At 42.1% G+C, this 15015-nt stretch overlaps 1 protein-coding gene across 4 annotated transcripts in view; it reads right to left on the bottom strand.

The window, feature by feature from the left end:
- The window catches only part of CRHR2 (corticotropin releasing hormone receptor 2), a 157392-nt gene that overhangs the window by 59747 nt on the left and 82630 nt on the right, over nucleotides 1–15015 (bottom strand). For 3 of the 4 annotated variants that reach the window (XM_080582150.1, XM_080582152.1, XM_080582151.1), the window contains 2 exons: nucleotides 10281–10366; nucleotides 3477–3583 (listed from right to left, as the gene is read on the bottom strand). In XM_080582150.1, the coding sequence (XP_080438276.1) occupies nucleotides 3477–3583; nucleotides 10281–10366 (193 nt within the window). The remainder of the gene's footprint in view (nucleotides 1–3476; nucleotides 3584–10280; nucleotides 10367–15015) is intronic. The other variant, XM_080582153.1, reaches the window with a different exon arrangement.

Below are 15015 nucleotides of genomic sequence, written 5' to 3'. Positions count from 1 at the left end.
AGTTCCCCTCCTACCCTCAATTTACTTTCATTACCACCATGCTAGTAGAAAAAAGATGCTGTGCCAATGCTCGTGGGTTTTATTTTTACAGAGCTGCCTTCATCCTGCAACCTGTGCAGAAGGACTTGCCATTTTTAATCTTCAGTTCATCTTCCCTTTAGTGCCATCCTTCTTTATCAGATTCAAAATACAGCAGGGACTTAGACATTTCCCAGAAAAAAACACGTCTTCCTGTAGTCAGCACTTCTGTTTCGGTCACTGCTGCACAAGTAAAACACCTACTTTTGGAGTCAAATCCAGTCAGGTCACTGCTGGCTATTGCCATCACTTTGAAAACAAAACAGGAGCTTTATAAGGAGTCACACTCCACCTCAGAGGCTGATGTAACAGCACACTAACAAGGAAAAAGCCAGGACAAAGCAATTTGTGCTTCTGCATTGTCAGCAACAGTCAAGGAAAATAGTACTAAAAAGAAGAGTTTTAATCCTTCTACTTTTTTATTTTTTATTTTTTTCCTTCCTCTTTAAGCTTGGTTGGCATTACCATTAGCAGAATTCATCCTATGGAAAATTTCTGCTTTAGCAGTGTGAGAATGTGATGATGTGGGATGGTGAGCCCCATGTCAGCAGGAATTGCCTGTGTGCACCTGAGGGATGAATTAAACTTTTGCTATTAATGAGGAGAACACGCAACCTATGAGATTCACAGCAATACGGAAACATTTAACAATGCCCTGTGAAGTGCACTAAGCAAATCTCTCCACATCCTGTGTTGGAGATTAATACATCTCTACAGCATACCTGCTTTTATGCACAAATTCCTCATTTTTCCTTCTCAGCATATTTCTTCTTGCCTATGCACTTGCTGGTTTTGTTTTGCCTTGTAAAGACAGAATGGTTGTTAGACTTTTAAGAGCACCTACGTTTAGACCCTGAGGAACCATCTAGACCTAGAACCTAGATCTTTGGAAGCTATTTCAATGAATCATTTTTATTCAGTCAGTATGCCAATGAAAGTCAAGTCCTCTCCCCTAAGCTGGGCTTCACTTTTTGTTATTTAGTGCTGAATGAAATGTTGACTAGCTTATTTTTTCTTGCAGAGCCCAGGAAGAAGGATTGTAACAGAAGTGGAGAAAAAAAAAGGCTGGAATAGGTCTTCACAGTGGAAGGGAATCCCTGGCTGAGTCCTCCTCCCTTCCCGGCTGTTTTGGGGCTCCTGGCAACACGGACACAGATGGCAGTTTTTCATTGCTTGCTGCTACATCTGAGCTTTCTGTCCCTCAGAATAGCTTTTGGTGTAAAATTCCTTAGGGTTTAGGGCAGTAGAGCATGTCTGCCGCTGTGGTTGTGAATGGAGGTCAGAGGTTTGCGTAAGGAACTGAAGACAGAACTGGGGAGAAGACACTACAGGACACGTTTGGAAGAACAGGGACTACATCCAGTTCTTTCCCCTTCCCACTTCAGCAGAACCGAGGACTAAACTCCCCAGAAATGCAGCAAGTACCTGGACTGGGGAAGCAACAGTAACAGTGAGGCTCGTCTCCAAAAGCAAAGCAAAGGAAAAATCAAGCAGGTGATGGGTGAGAAGCCTGAAAATATGCAGCTGTAGAACTTGAGCCTTCCTGTAGGCATCCTTTATCTTCACCCTCAGCAGGCACCATGGAGTAAGGTAGATGAGTGGAGTGGGGCAGGAATAAGGAACTGATAGATTTCCATTCCGGACCAAGATAAGAAATTATCAGACCTAGCCTTCAAGGTCTTCTATTGCATTTTTTAAGCCAGGAATGATCTATATTCTCTTGTTTCACCCAATTAGTAGATACCTTCTTCCATTCTGACTAAAACAAAAATAAAAGCCCAAATAACAAGACTCGGTTAGCAGAACTGATTTGCTCCTGGGTCACTTTGCAGAGGTAAGGGTGATGCAGATATGCATGGCCTAGAGTATGCGCATGGGAAATCTGTAATGCAGTCTGGACTGCCTTTACCAGAGCATTCTTACAACTTCCGAAAACAAATCAGTCTCTAAAGAGACTGAGATAGCTCATGCTGGCTAACACTGGCTGGACAGTTATATCAGGGCAATAGATTTTTTTTTTCCATGGTGCAGTGGGAAATTAGAAAGATGGAATATCTTAATTCACAGCACGTACAGGGAACTACTTAATTGCTGCAGTCATTTTTCATGCTGAAGTTGACTGCAAAATTTAAACCTTAAAATCAAAGTTTAAATACCAGAAAAAAACAATTTAAAAGAGATCAGCTAGGCCACTTCTGTGTTAGAAGCTGCGTACATTTATCCCGTATTATCTAATTGCTTCTGCGTTATTTACTTAAGCATTTATAAAAGATTCAGCATCAAAGCAGGGAATATAGTTGCAATGAATAATTTGCATTCTTTATTCAGTGTAAATTAATTCAGGGCTTCAAGCACTATGGGAATTAGCATTATATGCACAGTAAGAAGGTTTAAATGGAAGCTTAAACCGATGCATCGGAAGTGTTCCCACTGAATGTTTAAAGCTTTTTTTTTCTTTTTTTTTTCTGAGCACAGCTCATTCTGCTTATAGACACTGGGGTGAAAGAAGATTCCTGTTATTAACAAGAAAGACCCTCTTGTTAATGATGCTTAAGAGGAAGACTTAGTGCAAGCCTCTGTAGGGATGCTTCAGTCTAGGAAAGCAGTAATGTGTTCACTTAGGTCTCTGTCTGTGATATTGTGCTCCTAGTTAGGGTCCTCTACATGTTTCTGCCTTGGTACTAATGTACAGTTTTCCTCAAGGATAACCATTCGACAGCACTTACTGTAGCTGGGACAAAGTTCAGGTTGAACATTTGTAGACAAAACCACACAAATAATATAGAAATACCTTCTAACCAGGCCACCCCTATTAACCAGGAGAAGAGAATCACTTCTGTGTAGTTTCAGTGATTTACATTCCTTGTTTCATGAGCACTGGTGGAGATAAAGATCCCATAAAGATGTTTCTCTTGCTATTTAAGCAAAATTCAAAGTTCTTTAATGGAAGAAAAATTGAAATTAACCCAAAGCACAGTGGAAAGATTTTATTTCATCTCCTCAGGTCTAGATTTGGGCATTATCTACCAGGAAATGCAAAATGCCTTGTGTTATTATGCAGTGCCTTAGAAAACTTGCCCCCAAACTGGCAACTTGACACTCTCAAATCCCATCTTCCCTTAATGAAGCACTCTGTGCTCACTGAATTTTTTGCTGCATCAATAAATCATGTATAGCTCTCTTCCTGAATATAAATAAGCTTTAAGTCTTAAGAATGGAAGCCATCATTACAACTCATCCAGTGCACCAATCAAGGAAACCATGTACATGCTTGGGAGCATAAAAGCCATAATTTTCCAAGACCATACGCAATCTGGACAGTGTTATTAGAGGGCTCGAGTATCCCGGTAAGTGTCGCACACCCAACCAAGTTAGAAGCATGCAAACAGATTACTCACCTCAAGCACAAGAAAAGCATAAAGGCAACTATAAGGGCCCCTACTGATATACAGTGCCCCAGGTAGTTTATGATGAGAGCAATCTTGTAATGGAGCGCATACTTCCTCTGGAGGTAAAGAGATAACATGATTAAATCAGCATGACTCTCTGAGCACTGACATTAAGGAACAGTTAATCAGTTTAGGAAACAGTAATTACTTTTCTCGACTTTAAAACGATATAATAGCCCCAGGGCTGATGCCTACGTACAAGCCAAACATGCGGCCCAGGCACAGAAGTACATGCTTAGTTTCATTTCAGTTTGGGATTTGTCCACAGCTTCTTCCAAATCTCAGCAGAAAAGTTCTTTTCCCCCCTTTTTCTTCAATTTCCACAGAATCTCTTATTTCCATCATCATAATACTTTAAAATTTAGGTAACAAAGCTACAAAAGACACAGGCGATGATCTTCTAGCAGTTGCAACACATTACAAAACATTACTTTGTTAGAAGACTACACAGCCATAATGAGCCAGGTTATGCTACTTTCCTTCTCAAACGGTTTGGTTTTCATACAGAAATGAACCAGTTGTCAGTGTGAGTAAACAAGAAGCCTCTTCCATATGGGCAGATTTTACTCTGAGATACTCTCCTTGCAAGCTAAGATCCTTATCTTTCTGAGGGCAGAACTGATGCAGACTGAAAGAGCTTAAATATCGTCTTGTCTTCTCAGGTTTGAGAGAGCCTGATGAAGCAGATCCTGAGCAGTGACCCAAGTATGTGATGAAACTTATTGTATTAGGGTCTGTTTCCTAGGATGCTGAGGGCATTAGTGGTAGGTTCTTGATCCTGGAAATGAAAAAGCATAAGCGCTCCCACCTAAATCAGTGTATAAATCAGTGTATTTAGCAATGTGACCAAAATTTGACCTTGAAGTAAATGGTGGGCTGTTGCTGGCTTCACAGAAAGAAGCATCTCCTCTCTTTGCCTGATGGAGAGGAAGAAGTAGAAAAACACTATTCATGTAAATACTGAAGATGGTTAAAAACTGACAAGAGATGTACTACTTAAAGAACAAACAACCCTGGAAACAGATTTTTTTATTTTTATTTTGGCATTTGTCTTTTCAGGCTAAGCGGATCTTTCCACAATTTGGGATGTTTGCCTCCCTCAGGAAAAAAAAGAAAAAAAAAAAAAGACCTAGAGTTTAAATTTCCTCCCATGTGATAAAAATATAAAACTAAAATCCTGTGAATGGCATCAGCTTTCTAATTTTGGTTGAACCTACTTTGTTTCATTTTTCTAACAATTTCCCTGAAGGTTTTATTCCAGTCACAGGAATTTGTCAGTGAATGGATGTTTGGATGAAACTACAACCAGCAGCAGTAGTTAATCTGCTCCATTGTTCATCTTCCAGCACGTTGCCAGAAAGCAAGCGAGTGAGCCCTCTTGGAATCATTTTCGTGATGAATCCTGCCTGTATCTTCAGCACATGGAGTAATGTGCTGTTTCTGGACTGAACTCAACCATGTAAGGTATTTTTAAGTCTATTATAAAGTCCCTTAAAATAAACTTCCCCTGCACGGCCCATTTTCTGAATTGCCTTGAGGAGAAAAAAAAACACAAGACCTGAATTCCGCCCTAAGCTTTATTTATCTTTAAGTCACCAGGTCACCTAAAGGGGAGGAAAACGCACTTTAACTGATGTGCCTACCTGAAATGCAATGTTGTTTTATTCAGCTAGTGCCCTGGCAAGCTGGCTTGCTTATTTTCTCTCCTGCTTAATTACTCATGTAGTGCTAGAAGCCTTCTAGAAGATGGTAGTGTTTCTCCCAGGCCAAGGATCCTGCTCTTTGAGTCTGGCCTTTCAGCTTGCTCCTGTGGCTCCTAAGCACTGTTTCAACTTCGCTCCAATTTTAAGAAGGTATGGTTCAAAACACGAGAAAATTGATTGGAAAGAAAAAAACATAATAGAACTCCTCTTTGACACACTGATGCTGAAGGAAAAACAGGCATACATTTATTTTTTTCCTGTTGTTGACACTAACAAGGTTTCCTGAAGGCAAATTCAAATATCATAGAGACAAGAACTGCCTCGGTGCCTATGAAAAACTAAGCTGACAGGGTTGCAAGATCACTTCCCACCAGCCTACATGCAATCTGCATCTCTGGTAGAATTGGAGACAACACCTTCAGGGCTGAAAAACACGTGCCCAGAATCAGTCATGTGTTGGCCAAAGCTGGGTTTGTGTAAAATACTTACATAACTGTTCTGTCTCACCCTCTTGAAGACTGATGCATTTAAAATGCTAACAACCTTCTCCTGCTACACAATATTCCTCTGCTTCCAGGAAGATGTTTCACTCCACTAAAACGCAGATTTAAATCCTATTCATGGCTTAGAAGTAGGGTCATTATATTAGAAAGGAAATGGAAAAGGGGATGGCAAGGACATCTGCTGGCTGTGGTCTCCAGAGCACAGCAGATCACATCACTAGAGCCCTCGTCCATGCCATACCTATGCCTGACAATGACGCTATGTCACAGGGGGCAACATTATTTTCCAACAAGCTTCTACTAAATAAACTGAGGAAGTGCAGCCTTATTTCTTTACCTTTCACCGACTTTTCAAATCTAAGTTAATGAAAGAGACGCTCTCTCTCTCCAAGAACTTCTTTGCTGTAGTTAGGACACGATTGCGAACCTATCCAAATCAAATCGGCCAATAATTTGGACTAACACCCACCTAATGCCTGCCCTTGTAACTCTCCAGATGACAAGGATCCTTCTCGGTCTACCAGAACTTGACAGGTCCTGCCAATGTTCCCAGCACACCTCTTCCTGTGAGGTTTGAGTTTGACCCATTTTAAGACACTGTATCTCTTATCCAAAGACTTGGAAGCAGAATCACAGAATCATGGACTGGTTGAGGTTGTAAGGGGCCTCTGGAGGTCATCTGGTCCAAATCCCTGCACAAACAGGGACACCTGGAACAAGTTGTCCAGGACCACGTCCAAACAGGGAAGTATGTTTGTTAAGTGAGATGCTGCTCAAAAAAAAACAAACATCCTTCTTTGGCTTCTACTGCTTCTGCTTTCTCCTAATACAGCCCTCCCCATTCCTCCTATCTTTCCAGATGTCCAAAACAGGGGATCTATCTCACCTAAGGGGCTGCTTAAAAGTTCATTGTTTGGGCAAAGCTGACTGCCTGGCACTCCATGAGAGTCAGGCAAAGGGAATGAGTATGTTGCAAGGACAGTTCAATTCTTCCTGCAAAAACGTTCAGGGTAATGACAATTCAGTCCCTGAAGAGGCGCCCTTATCCCTCTCTTGGCCATACAGGGAAACTGGATGACTAGTTTGGACCGAATGTGTAACTTTTAGACAATTAAAGATCAGCTGAGGTGAATCTTAACTCAACTGAGCGTCGAACAAGCCAACGAAAAGGCAAGCTGACTTTCACTGCTGCCGAATCGAGGGAAGAGGCAGTATTTCTGCACAGGCTTTTTTTACTTTCAAGTGGGAGCTCTCTCATCTGCCTCTGAGCTCGCTGCTTTCCTGTCGTGAGCCAGCTGGAAGCTGGGTAACTGTGCCTGACGTGACTGTGGTCCTAAGTAGGATGCATTAACGTAGGCCCAGCATGGTCCTAACTCAGCTACACAGCTTCAGGCCACCTCGAAACAGCAGCAGCGCCGATTTCATACCCAGCTGCCAAAGGCCACATAGACAAGCCCACAGTTGTTAATTTATAGCTTTTTACGAAGGCTGAAACATATTTTTTGCTGCTTGAGACTCTCATTTGTCTTCTAACAAGGGCACGGATTTGTGCCAGCTGCAGCAAAGGTCTCTTTGATACAGGAGCTTGTAGGCCAAGGGGAAGCTTCCCATTTATTACACATTACGCCAAACAGCCAGTTGGATCAAAATGATTTCTGTACCTGAATCTGGTGCCTGGAGAAGATGCCAATTGGTCATTGAGAGAGTGGGATTCAGGCTGACATTGCGACATCTACATTTGGGTACCTATCCAAATCTGAACCAAGAACTGAAGCAAGGGCTGGGAACATTTGTGGCTACACACAGGCATCCAGTGCCCCTTGAGGTGCATGCAGGGGACTCTGTTCCTCCTGGTCAGCCCTAGTGACAGACCTCCGAGACTGCAGCTGACGGACACAGTTATCCCACAAGGACTGTGGCATGTCTGCCAGATGCGTGCAGAAACACTGGGGCATTTTAAACTAACACTACATAACTATGTGCAGGAAACTAAATCCACCCAAAACGTCTATCTAGGAGCAAAGCAGTCCCAGAGCATGGTTTTATCAACGACTGCCACAGGTCACAACCACAAGATAAGCACTTAAGATGGAAGTAATCCATCAGGGAATGTGTGCTACGGGAGTTTATGTCCCCTGAAACTGACTCCCAGCTGCAAAAAACTGCAATTTCCCTTGCTGCATTGCCAACGTGGTCATAAAAGCATGTAGCACTTGACACTGGGCTGATCTTGAAAACTCCTGTTTCTGTCCCCATGTATCAATCATTGCATTTCAAGTCAAACTATGTCCTTCCTTAGAAATCTGGCTGTAAGTGGTCAGGCTTGATAGTGGTGTTGTTTTCTGCGTGAAAAACTAACACAAAACACAGGGGGTACATCCTGAACAATACGTGGCATCTGCTGCAATCAGTCAACAAATAACAATAGACCCACGTGTGTCCTTGCATCTCACCTTTAATCAAAATGGAGGATTATGCAAATCCATGGGGATTTCTTTTTTTTTTTTCTTTTTCTTTTTTGAGATCACAAAGCAACCCAGGTATTCATCTGTGACACTGAGCATTATGTAGAGATTTAGGAAATATTCACAAATATTAATATTTGTAAAGCTTGTCACAAATCTTTAAAGATCTACTAAATGAGTTTTTAAGCTTTAGCAAACAAGGGTCGGGGGAACATCTGCACTTTCCTCTGTTTAAGGAACATGCTATTTAAGAAGTTTTAAGCTATCACCATAGCTGCAAAGTTTTTAAAAGCAAAAACAGAGCAAAGGAGATAATCCCATACTCTAGTCACAACACTTCTTCAGCCTCTTCAAATAAAACTCCTCTGTATTTGCCCGTGCAGAGGCAGCAACTGTTTAAGTTATGCAGAAAAACACATAGTTTCATTAAAATACAGCAGCATTTTCCTGAGCTCGTACAGCAGACTATAACTGTCAGCTCAGGTTTCCCATATGAGGTAACCCACACCAAAGATTTTTAGTCTTTGCCCAGACTTTTACCCTGTTCTCGAGATGCTACACTCCACCTTCCCACCTTGCTCAATTTTAAGAGGTGGTTTCACAGAACTGCAAATCCACCTCAGTCAGAGCTACCATGGGATGCCTTCCCCTTCGACCCTGGTCAGCCTTTCACTCCCTACATTTGCCCTACAACCAGCACTCCTGCAATAATGATAAAAGAAGGTGCAGAGAACCAATCCAGCTGAAAACTGACCCAACAAATCAAGTGTTTCCACTTTCAGTGGGAAGGAAATAAAAGGATGGGCTGAACTGGGGTGGCTCCCACTTAGACCAGCTTGATTTGCCATGGGACCCTCTCCACTGTGCCAGGCAATCTTGAATGTTACCAGTCCCGCCAGAGGGCAGTCCTGATCTGGTGCGTTTCTTACTTTTTAGAAGCCTCCAGCTTTTTTTTTTTTTTTTTTTTTTTTTTTTTGTGGGGGTAGGATCCAACAAATTACCTAGCCATAAATAAGAGTGGGTACTTCTCAGCATGTGGTGTGTAGTTACCTGTTTTCTCATTCATTTCTCAAAGCCCACATTCAGCAACATGGATCTCACAGGACAGATGGCAAGCTATAGCCAAGCCACATCACAGCTGTTCTGGGTGCAACTCCTGAGCCTGAAATCTGGATTAGCTCTGCAAACAGCTTGCAGCAGGCAAGACCTTGTCTTCCTCCTCTCTGTTTGAAACCGGCCTGGCACAACTCGAGTGGCAGAAAGAGTGGAAAGAACCCCAAAACATAAACAGGCCTGAGCTGCTGGGCTCTATCACCCCTGGCAGAGAGACAGGACAAAACCCCAGTGTGCCTGCGTGTCCCACTGTAGCACTCAAAGCAGGGGAAGGGAAAGAGGACATGGCAGGGAAGGCCTGAAGGTTTAAACTGAGGATGAATGTCTACGATGCCTCCAAAAAAGGTGTGACATTTGAAAAAAAAGGACAATTTGCAATTGCTTGCAGCTTTTCTGAAGGGGCTTAACCCTTTGTGCTAATTTCATTTTGTAAACTATATAATGCAGGGCTGGCTCAATTTTTTTAAAGACAGCTGGGACCTGAGTATGCTTTTTCTATATTTTTCTGCTGCTGCCCCTTTACATATTTGCTGAAGGGAAAATGGCACTGAGATCTAGAAAGGCCAGTTGTCAATGAGACTTTAGAACTGGCAGGTAGGGGGTTGAATCAGATAATGAAAGTTTACATTCCACTGGCAAAGAAGCTTTTGGTATTACTGTTATTATCACTAACATTTACTGTAGCAGCTGTAGGCTCTCAACAAAGCTAGGACGGATCTGCATAAACATATACCACCATGGACAGGGTGAAATAAAGCACGCTTTATTTTCTAAAAAAAACTATGTGTGTAGAGGATATGGAGAGAGGATAAATGATTTGCTGAATTCACAGGGAGGATTTGTTGCAGAGACAGAAATGGAATCCAGCTCAGAAATCCTAAATTAGTGTGTTAACCTTAAGCTTGGCTTTGCATTCATATATGCTGAGAAATGACATTGAGAAGAATGAAAGGAAAGAAAAATACAGACCTTGTCATCCAGAATAGGCTCACACTGAGAGTAGTTTATCTTGGAAGCCCACGTTCCATTGCCCAGGCATTCTCTGTAGGCGTTTCCTGGTAGGGACCAAAATAAAAGAGAGATGAACACTCTGTGCTGGACTTTAAACAGACTAGCAAATTCACATATTTAAGAAGAGGTTAACAGTAAAGATTATTCACAAGGCAAATCAACATATCCCACTACTGTGAGGACGGAAGACTTGAACAGCCTGCCAAGGAGGGAACAAGACAAATAAAAGACATCAATGCATCTGGAGACAACATGTTTTTCAAGATGTTTATTGATAATAGTTTCTGTAAGTAAATGGGAGTGACAGAAAATATATTAAAAGAGCAGTCCAAGAGAAACTTAATGCAAGTGTCTTTCAGAAAGCAGTTAAATGGTGTATTCATAAATGGGCAGAAAGATTTAGGTCTGACGTGTTCCATCTAGGAAAAGGGCATGCAGGTGGTAAACTTACTGCTCTACTATCCTGCCGCTTATTCCACTGTGAACTAGATGAAACATTCCTGGATATTGATTTTTCTAGAGTCTTTCTCTGCAACAGCTTTATTGGTAAAACGTCTGCAAAGAACCTGAAAGAGGAGCAAGACAACCACATCTCCCAGCCCCAGAACAGGCAGGTGCTGGGGAGGCCACACGAGAACAGATTTCAGAAATGGGTACACCTAGGGTAGGATGTGTTCACCCATCCCTATGAAAAAGAACCCCCTCTGATCTCTTTCCAAGGTGTCATTAAGTGAAAATCAGCAATTACTTCACCGAAGAAAAGCGATTTCATTTCCAATTGCATTGACACCCTGAGTAGCTCTGGGAACTGCATACATTGGAGGTAGGGAGGAGGTTTCAGCTTCTGGTAAACACTCCTCTTCGTCAGGAGGAACTCAGAGAGAAAACTATGCAGTTTTGCTGCATAAACTACCTTTCTGCAGCCGTCAAAAGTACAGCCAGTCCCAAGAAATAGATTTTTCCACGCTTATTTTAAACCGACTTAGAAACAAGAAAGTTAAAATAAAACAGGAAATTCAGAGAGATCCCAGAGGATACATACAAACAACTTCCTAATGAACTCTTCATGATGTTCTTGCTGCCCTTTACCCATTTTTTTGTTGGGACTTTGCCATGGTCCTTCGGTACTAATTCAACACCCAGTCATCAGGAAAATAAGATGTCAAATGAAAGTCTCACATTGATGTTTCTAAAAGTGCTGTTGACAACAGCCATTGAAAAAGCCATTGAAAGCTTTGAAAAGGTGCTTTTTCGGAAAGAGGAGGGAAGTCAACATAGAAAGCAACAAGGAACAGTTCGCCTACAGCTCCAGGTTGCACCATATTCATACATATCACCAGATTTCAGTCTGTTCTTTTCTATTTGCACTGTTTCTTCTTGGACTGACAAGGCCAAACAAAATAAAATGACTGGTAACATTGGGGTCAACTGTGGAAAACTGTGTGAAAAGTAAGGTCATCGGTTTCCATTTCTGTCACTAATATACTGGTAAATTCATATAATTCCATGTCCTTATAAGAAAATCAGATACAGACTGCAATTTTCTGTGCTATTTTACATGCAGTTTTCCTCTGAGAAGGAAGCAGGTGATTAGACTTCTTTCCTCACTATTATTATTCAACATACAAAGCTAAACGTATCTCAAAACATCTTTTAGTTCCTTCTCTGAAACCAGATTTCAGTGGGGTTCAAAGGTTGGATCCAAGTTTCAACCTTGAAAACCCCTGTATTTGGCTCCTCCTCATGGCCAACAATGAAGCTCCCTGGCTGCTGATTTTGAGTGTCTGTTTCAAAAATCAGACACTGAACGGGAAGCTTTGGCACTTAATCAGATCCTGAATCCCACTTCCAGGATAGTGTCCTTAAGAAACCCTTGTTTTATTTATCCTGTCTCTTCCTTTCCCTAGGCATATCGTGTCCAAAGAAGGGCAACGAAGCTGATAAAGGGTCTACAGAACAAGTCTAATAAGGAGCAGTTGAAGGAACTGGGGTTACTTAGCCTAGAGGAAAGTAGGCTCAGGGAAGACTTTATTGTTCTCTACCACTCCCTCAAAGTAGGTTGTAGGGTGGTGGGGGTTGGTCTTTCCTCCCAAGCCACAAGCAATAGAACAAGAGGAAATGACCTCAGGTTGCACCTGGGAAAGTTTAGGTTGGATAGTAGGAAAAAATTATTCACTGAAAGGATTGTGAAGCATTGGAACGGGCTGCCTGGGGAAGTGGTTGAGTCACCATCCCTGGAGGTATTGAAAACACGTGTAAATGCACCTTGAGTACTGTGTTCAGTTTGGGGCCCCTCACTACAAGGACATCGAGGTGCTTGAGCAAGTCCAGAGAAGGGCAACAAAGCTGGTGAGGGGTCTGGAGAACAAGTCTTAGGAGGAGCGGCTGAGGGAGCTGGGGTTGTTTAGCCTGGAGAAGAGGGGGCTCAGGGGTGACCTTATCACTCTCTATAGGTACCTTAAAGGAGGCTGTAGCGAGGTGGGGGTTGGTCTATTCTCCCACGTGCCTGGTGACAGGACGAGGGGGAATGGGCTAAAGTTGCGCCAGGGGAGGTTTAGATTGGATATGAGGAAAAACTTCTTTACCGAAAGGGTTGTTAGACATTGGAATGGGCTGCCCAGGGAATTGGTTGAGTCACCATCCCTAGAGGTCTTTAAAAGACGTTTAGAGGTAGAGCTTAGTGATATGGTTTAGTGGAGGACTTGTTAGTGTTAGGGCAGAGGTTGGACTAGATGATCTTAGAGGTCTCTTTCAACCTAGATGATTCTGTGATTCTGTGAAATGCAGTGCTTAGGGACATGGTTTAGTGGTAGGCTTGGCAGTGCTAGGTTAACGGTTGGACCAGATAACCTTAGAATTCTTTTCCAGCCTAAATGATTCTATGATTCTCTTCTATGACTCTACCTTTTCAGGTGTGGAGACAAGAAGCACAATGCTGTCAGACATTTGGAATGTAGAATTTGGCTATGTAAGTCCTTGAGAGGGAAAGACATATTTGAATCAAGAAATTATTTATCCATCCAAAAGGAAAACCACTCTTCTTCTGATTTTCCTCCAGATAAAATATTGACAGCAAACAGAAATATCTTGAAGTTGGGTGAAAGAGAAGGGAAGTGTCAAAATTAGGGGAAGAAGACTCATTTGACACATGGCTTCCCTAAAATATTTCTCTTAGTTGAAAGCAAATTTTAGGATTGCTTTCTTCATCCCTACAAACTTCTTCCACTCCTCTTCTCATTGTTATTTCCATTTTACAGGTATGGAAACAGAAGCGAAACGTGTGCATGACTTCCTGAAAGTGACTTAGCAGGACTGTGACAGAGCTGTGAACCATCACAAACCATGTCTTCTACTTTATCAGGCCATGACGCCTCTGTCTCCTGCACTGCATCTTCTCTGCTCCTTCCAACTTTTTCAGAAAGATAAGCGACTTTCCACAGAACAGGATGGCCACTTGAAAATCCTCCCATTAGTAAATGAACAATATTTCTCTCCATGTGAGCATGGGCTTAGCCCTTCAAAGATTAAGATCCTCAGCACAACTCCAACTAAGTATTCACCTATGTAAAAAGGCTCCCACAACCTGCAGTGAATCACTGGGACGGAGACACCCAATGATTCCCCTGGGTTCACACTAGCTGACTGCTACATTAAACATTCATTGGAGTTTCGTTAGTGTTTCTCTTTCTTACTGATAGACATTCAAAGTGTGTCTTGCCCTAACCTTTACCATCTGGCCTAAGTAATTAGTAAATGCAAAAAGGTCCCACTGAAGGCCACAAAACTTCATTTTCACTTGAAACCTCGTTAGTAAAATGGGTGGGAGTTCTATAGTCAGTCTGGGATTGCAAACTGATGAAACAGGTATTTGCATGAATCCCAGTGATAGCAAAGATATTATTGGCCCATTTCCCTTTGAACACAGAATCTCAAGTTTTTAATCCAAAGGAAATATTGGAGAACAGATCATGATTAGCAAAGTAAGATTAAGTGTAATGAAGGCCATTCATTTCTTCCTCCATATTGACGTGCAACATGAAGAATATTAGCGGTTACAAAATGCACCCCTGAGCTCTTTCATTGCAAACGCAGGAATCCTACACAACATACACAGCAAAGCAGTGTGGCAGCTCATAAACCCAGACCTCTTACATGGTGAGTATCAGAAAAAAGAGGAGGACAAAAATCAGACTCTGAATTTCTCCAGTCCAGAATCTCCTCCAGCATCAGCCACTTCTCGGAAACAAACACAGCAAGTAGATCTGACTTCTGGGAAAGTCTCATTCCAAACTGCAGTAGTCATCAGTAATTCATACTCCAAAGCAAAGGTCTTCTTTCGTTCTTCCAGATGCCTTACAACATTAGTTCTAATAGCCACATGGAAACAAGTTTCTGATCATACTGACTGTATTTTCATGTATCTATTTTAATAACATCCATGATCATTACTCAGAATTTTAAAGCAGAAATTTCTGTTTTAGTAAGTGAGGTAATATTAGAGGGCAAGAGCCTCACTGCAGGTATTCTGAAGCAGCAGCTCGTTCATGCCGAGATCAGTCCCATGGGATATCATCGGCAAGTCTACCATTTCTTGGGGACATCGGACCAACCACGTATGCACTGGACAGAGGCTTCTTGCTTGCACAGTCAGCCACAACTGACATGTGTGTATGCTTGTATACCTCTTCACAGA

Source organism: Anser brachyrhynchus (genome assembly GCF_964034855.1).
Source record: "Anser brachyrhynchus genome assembly, chromosome: 2".
Lineage (NCBI taxonomy): Eukaryota > Metazoa > Chordata > Aves > Anseriformes > Anatidae > Anser > Anser brachyrhynchus.
Note: the sequence above shows the minus strand (reverse complement) of the source record. Positions and strands in the feature narration are given on the sequence as shown.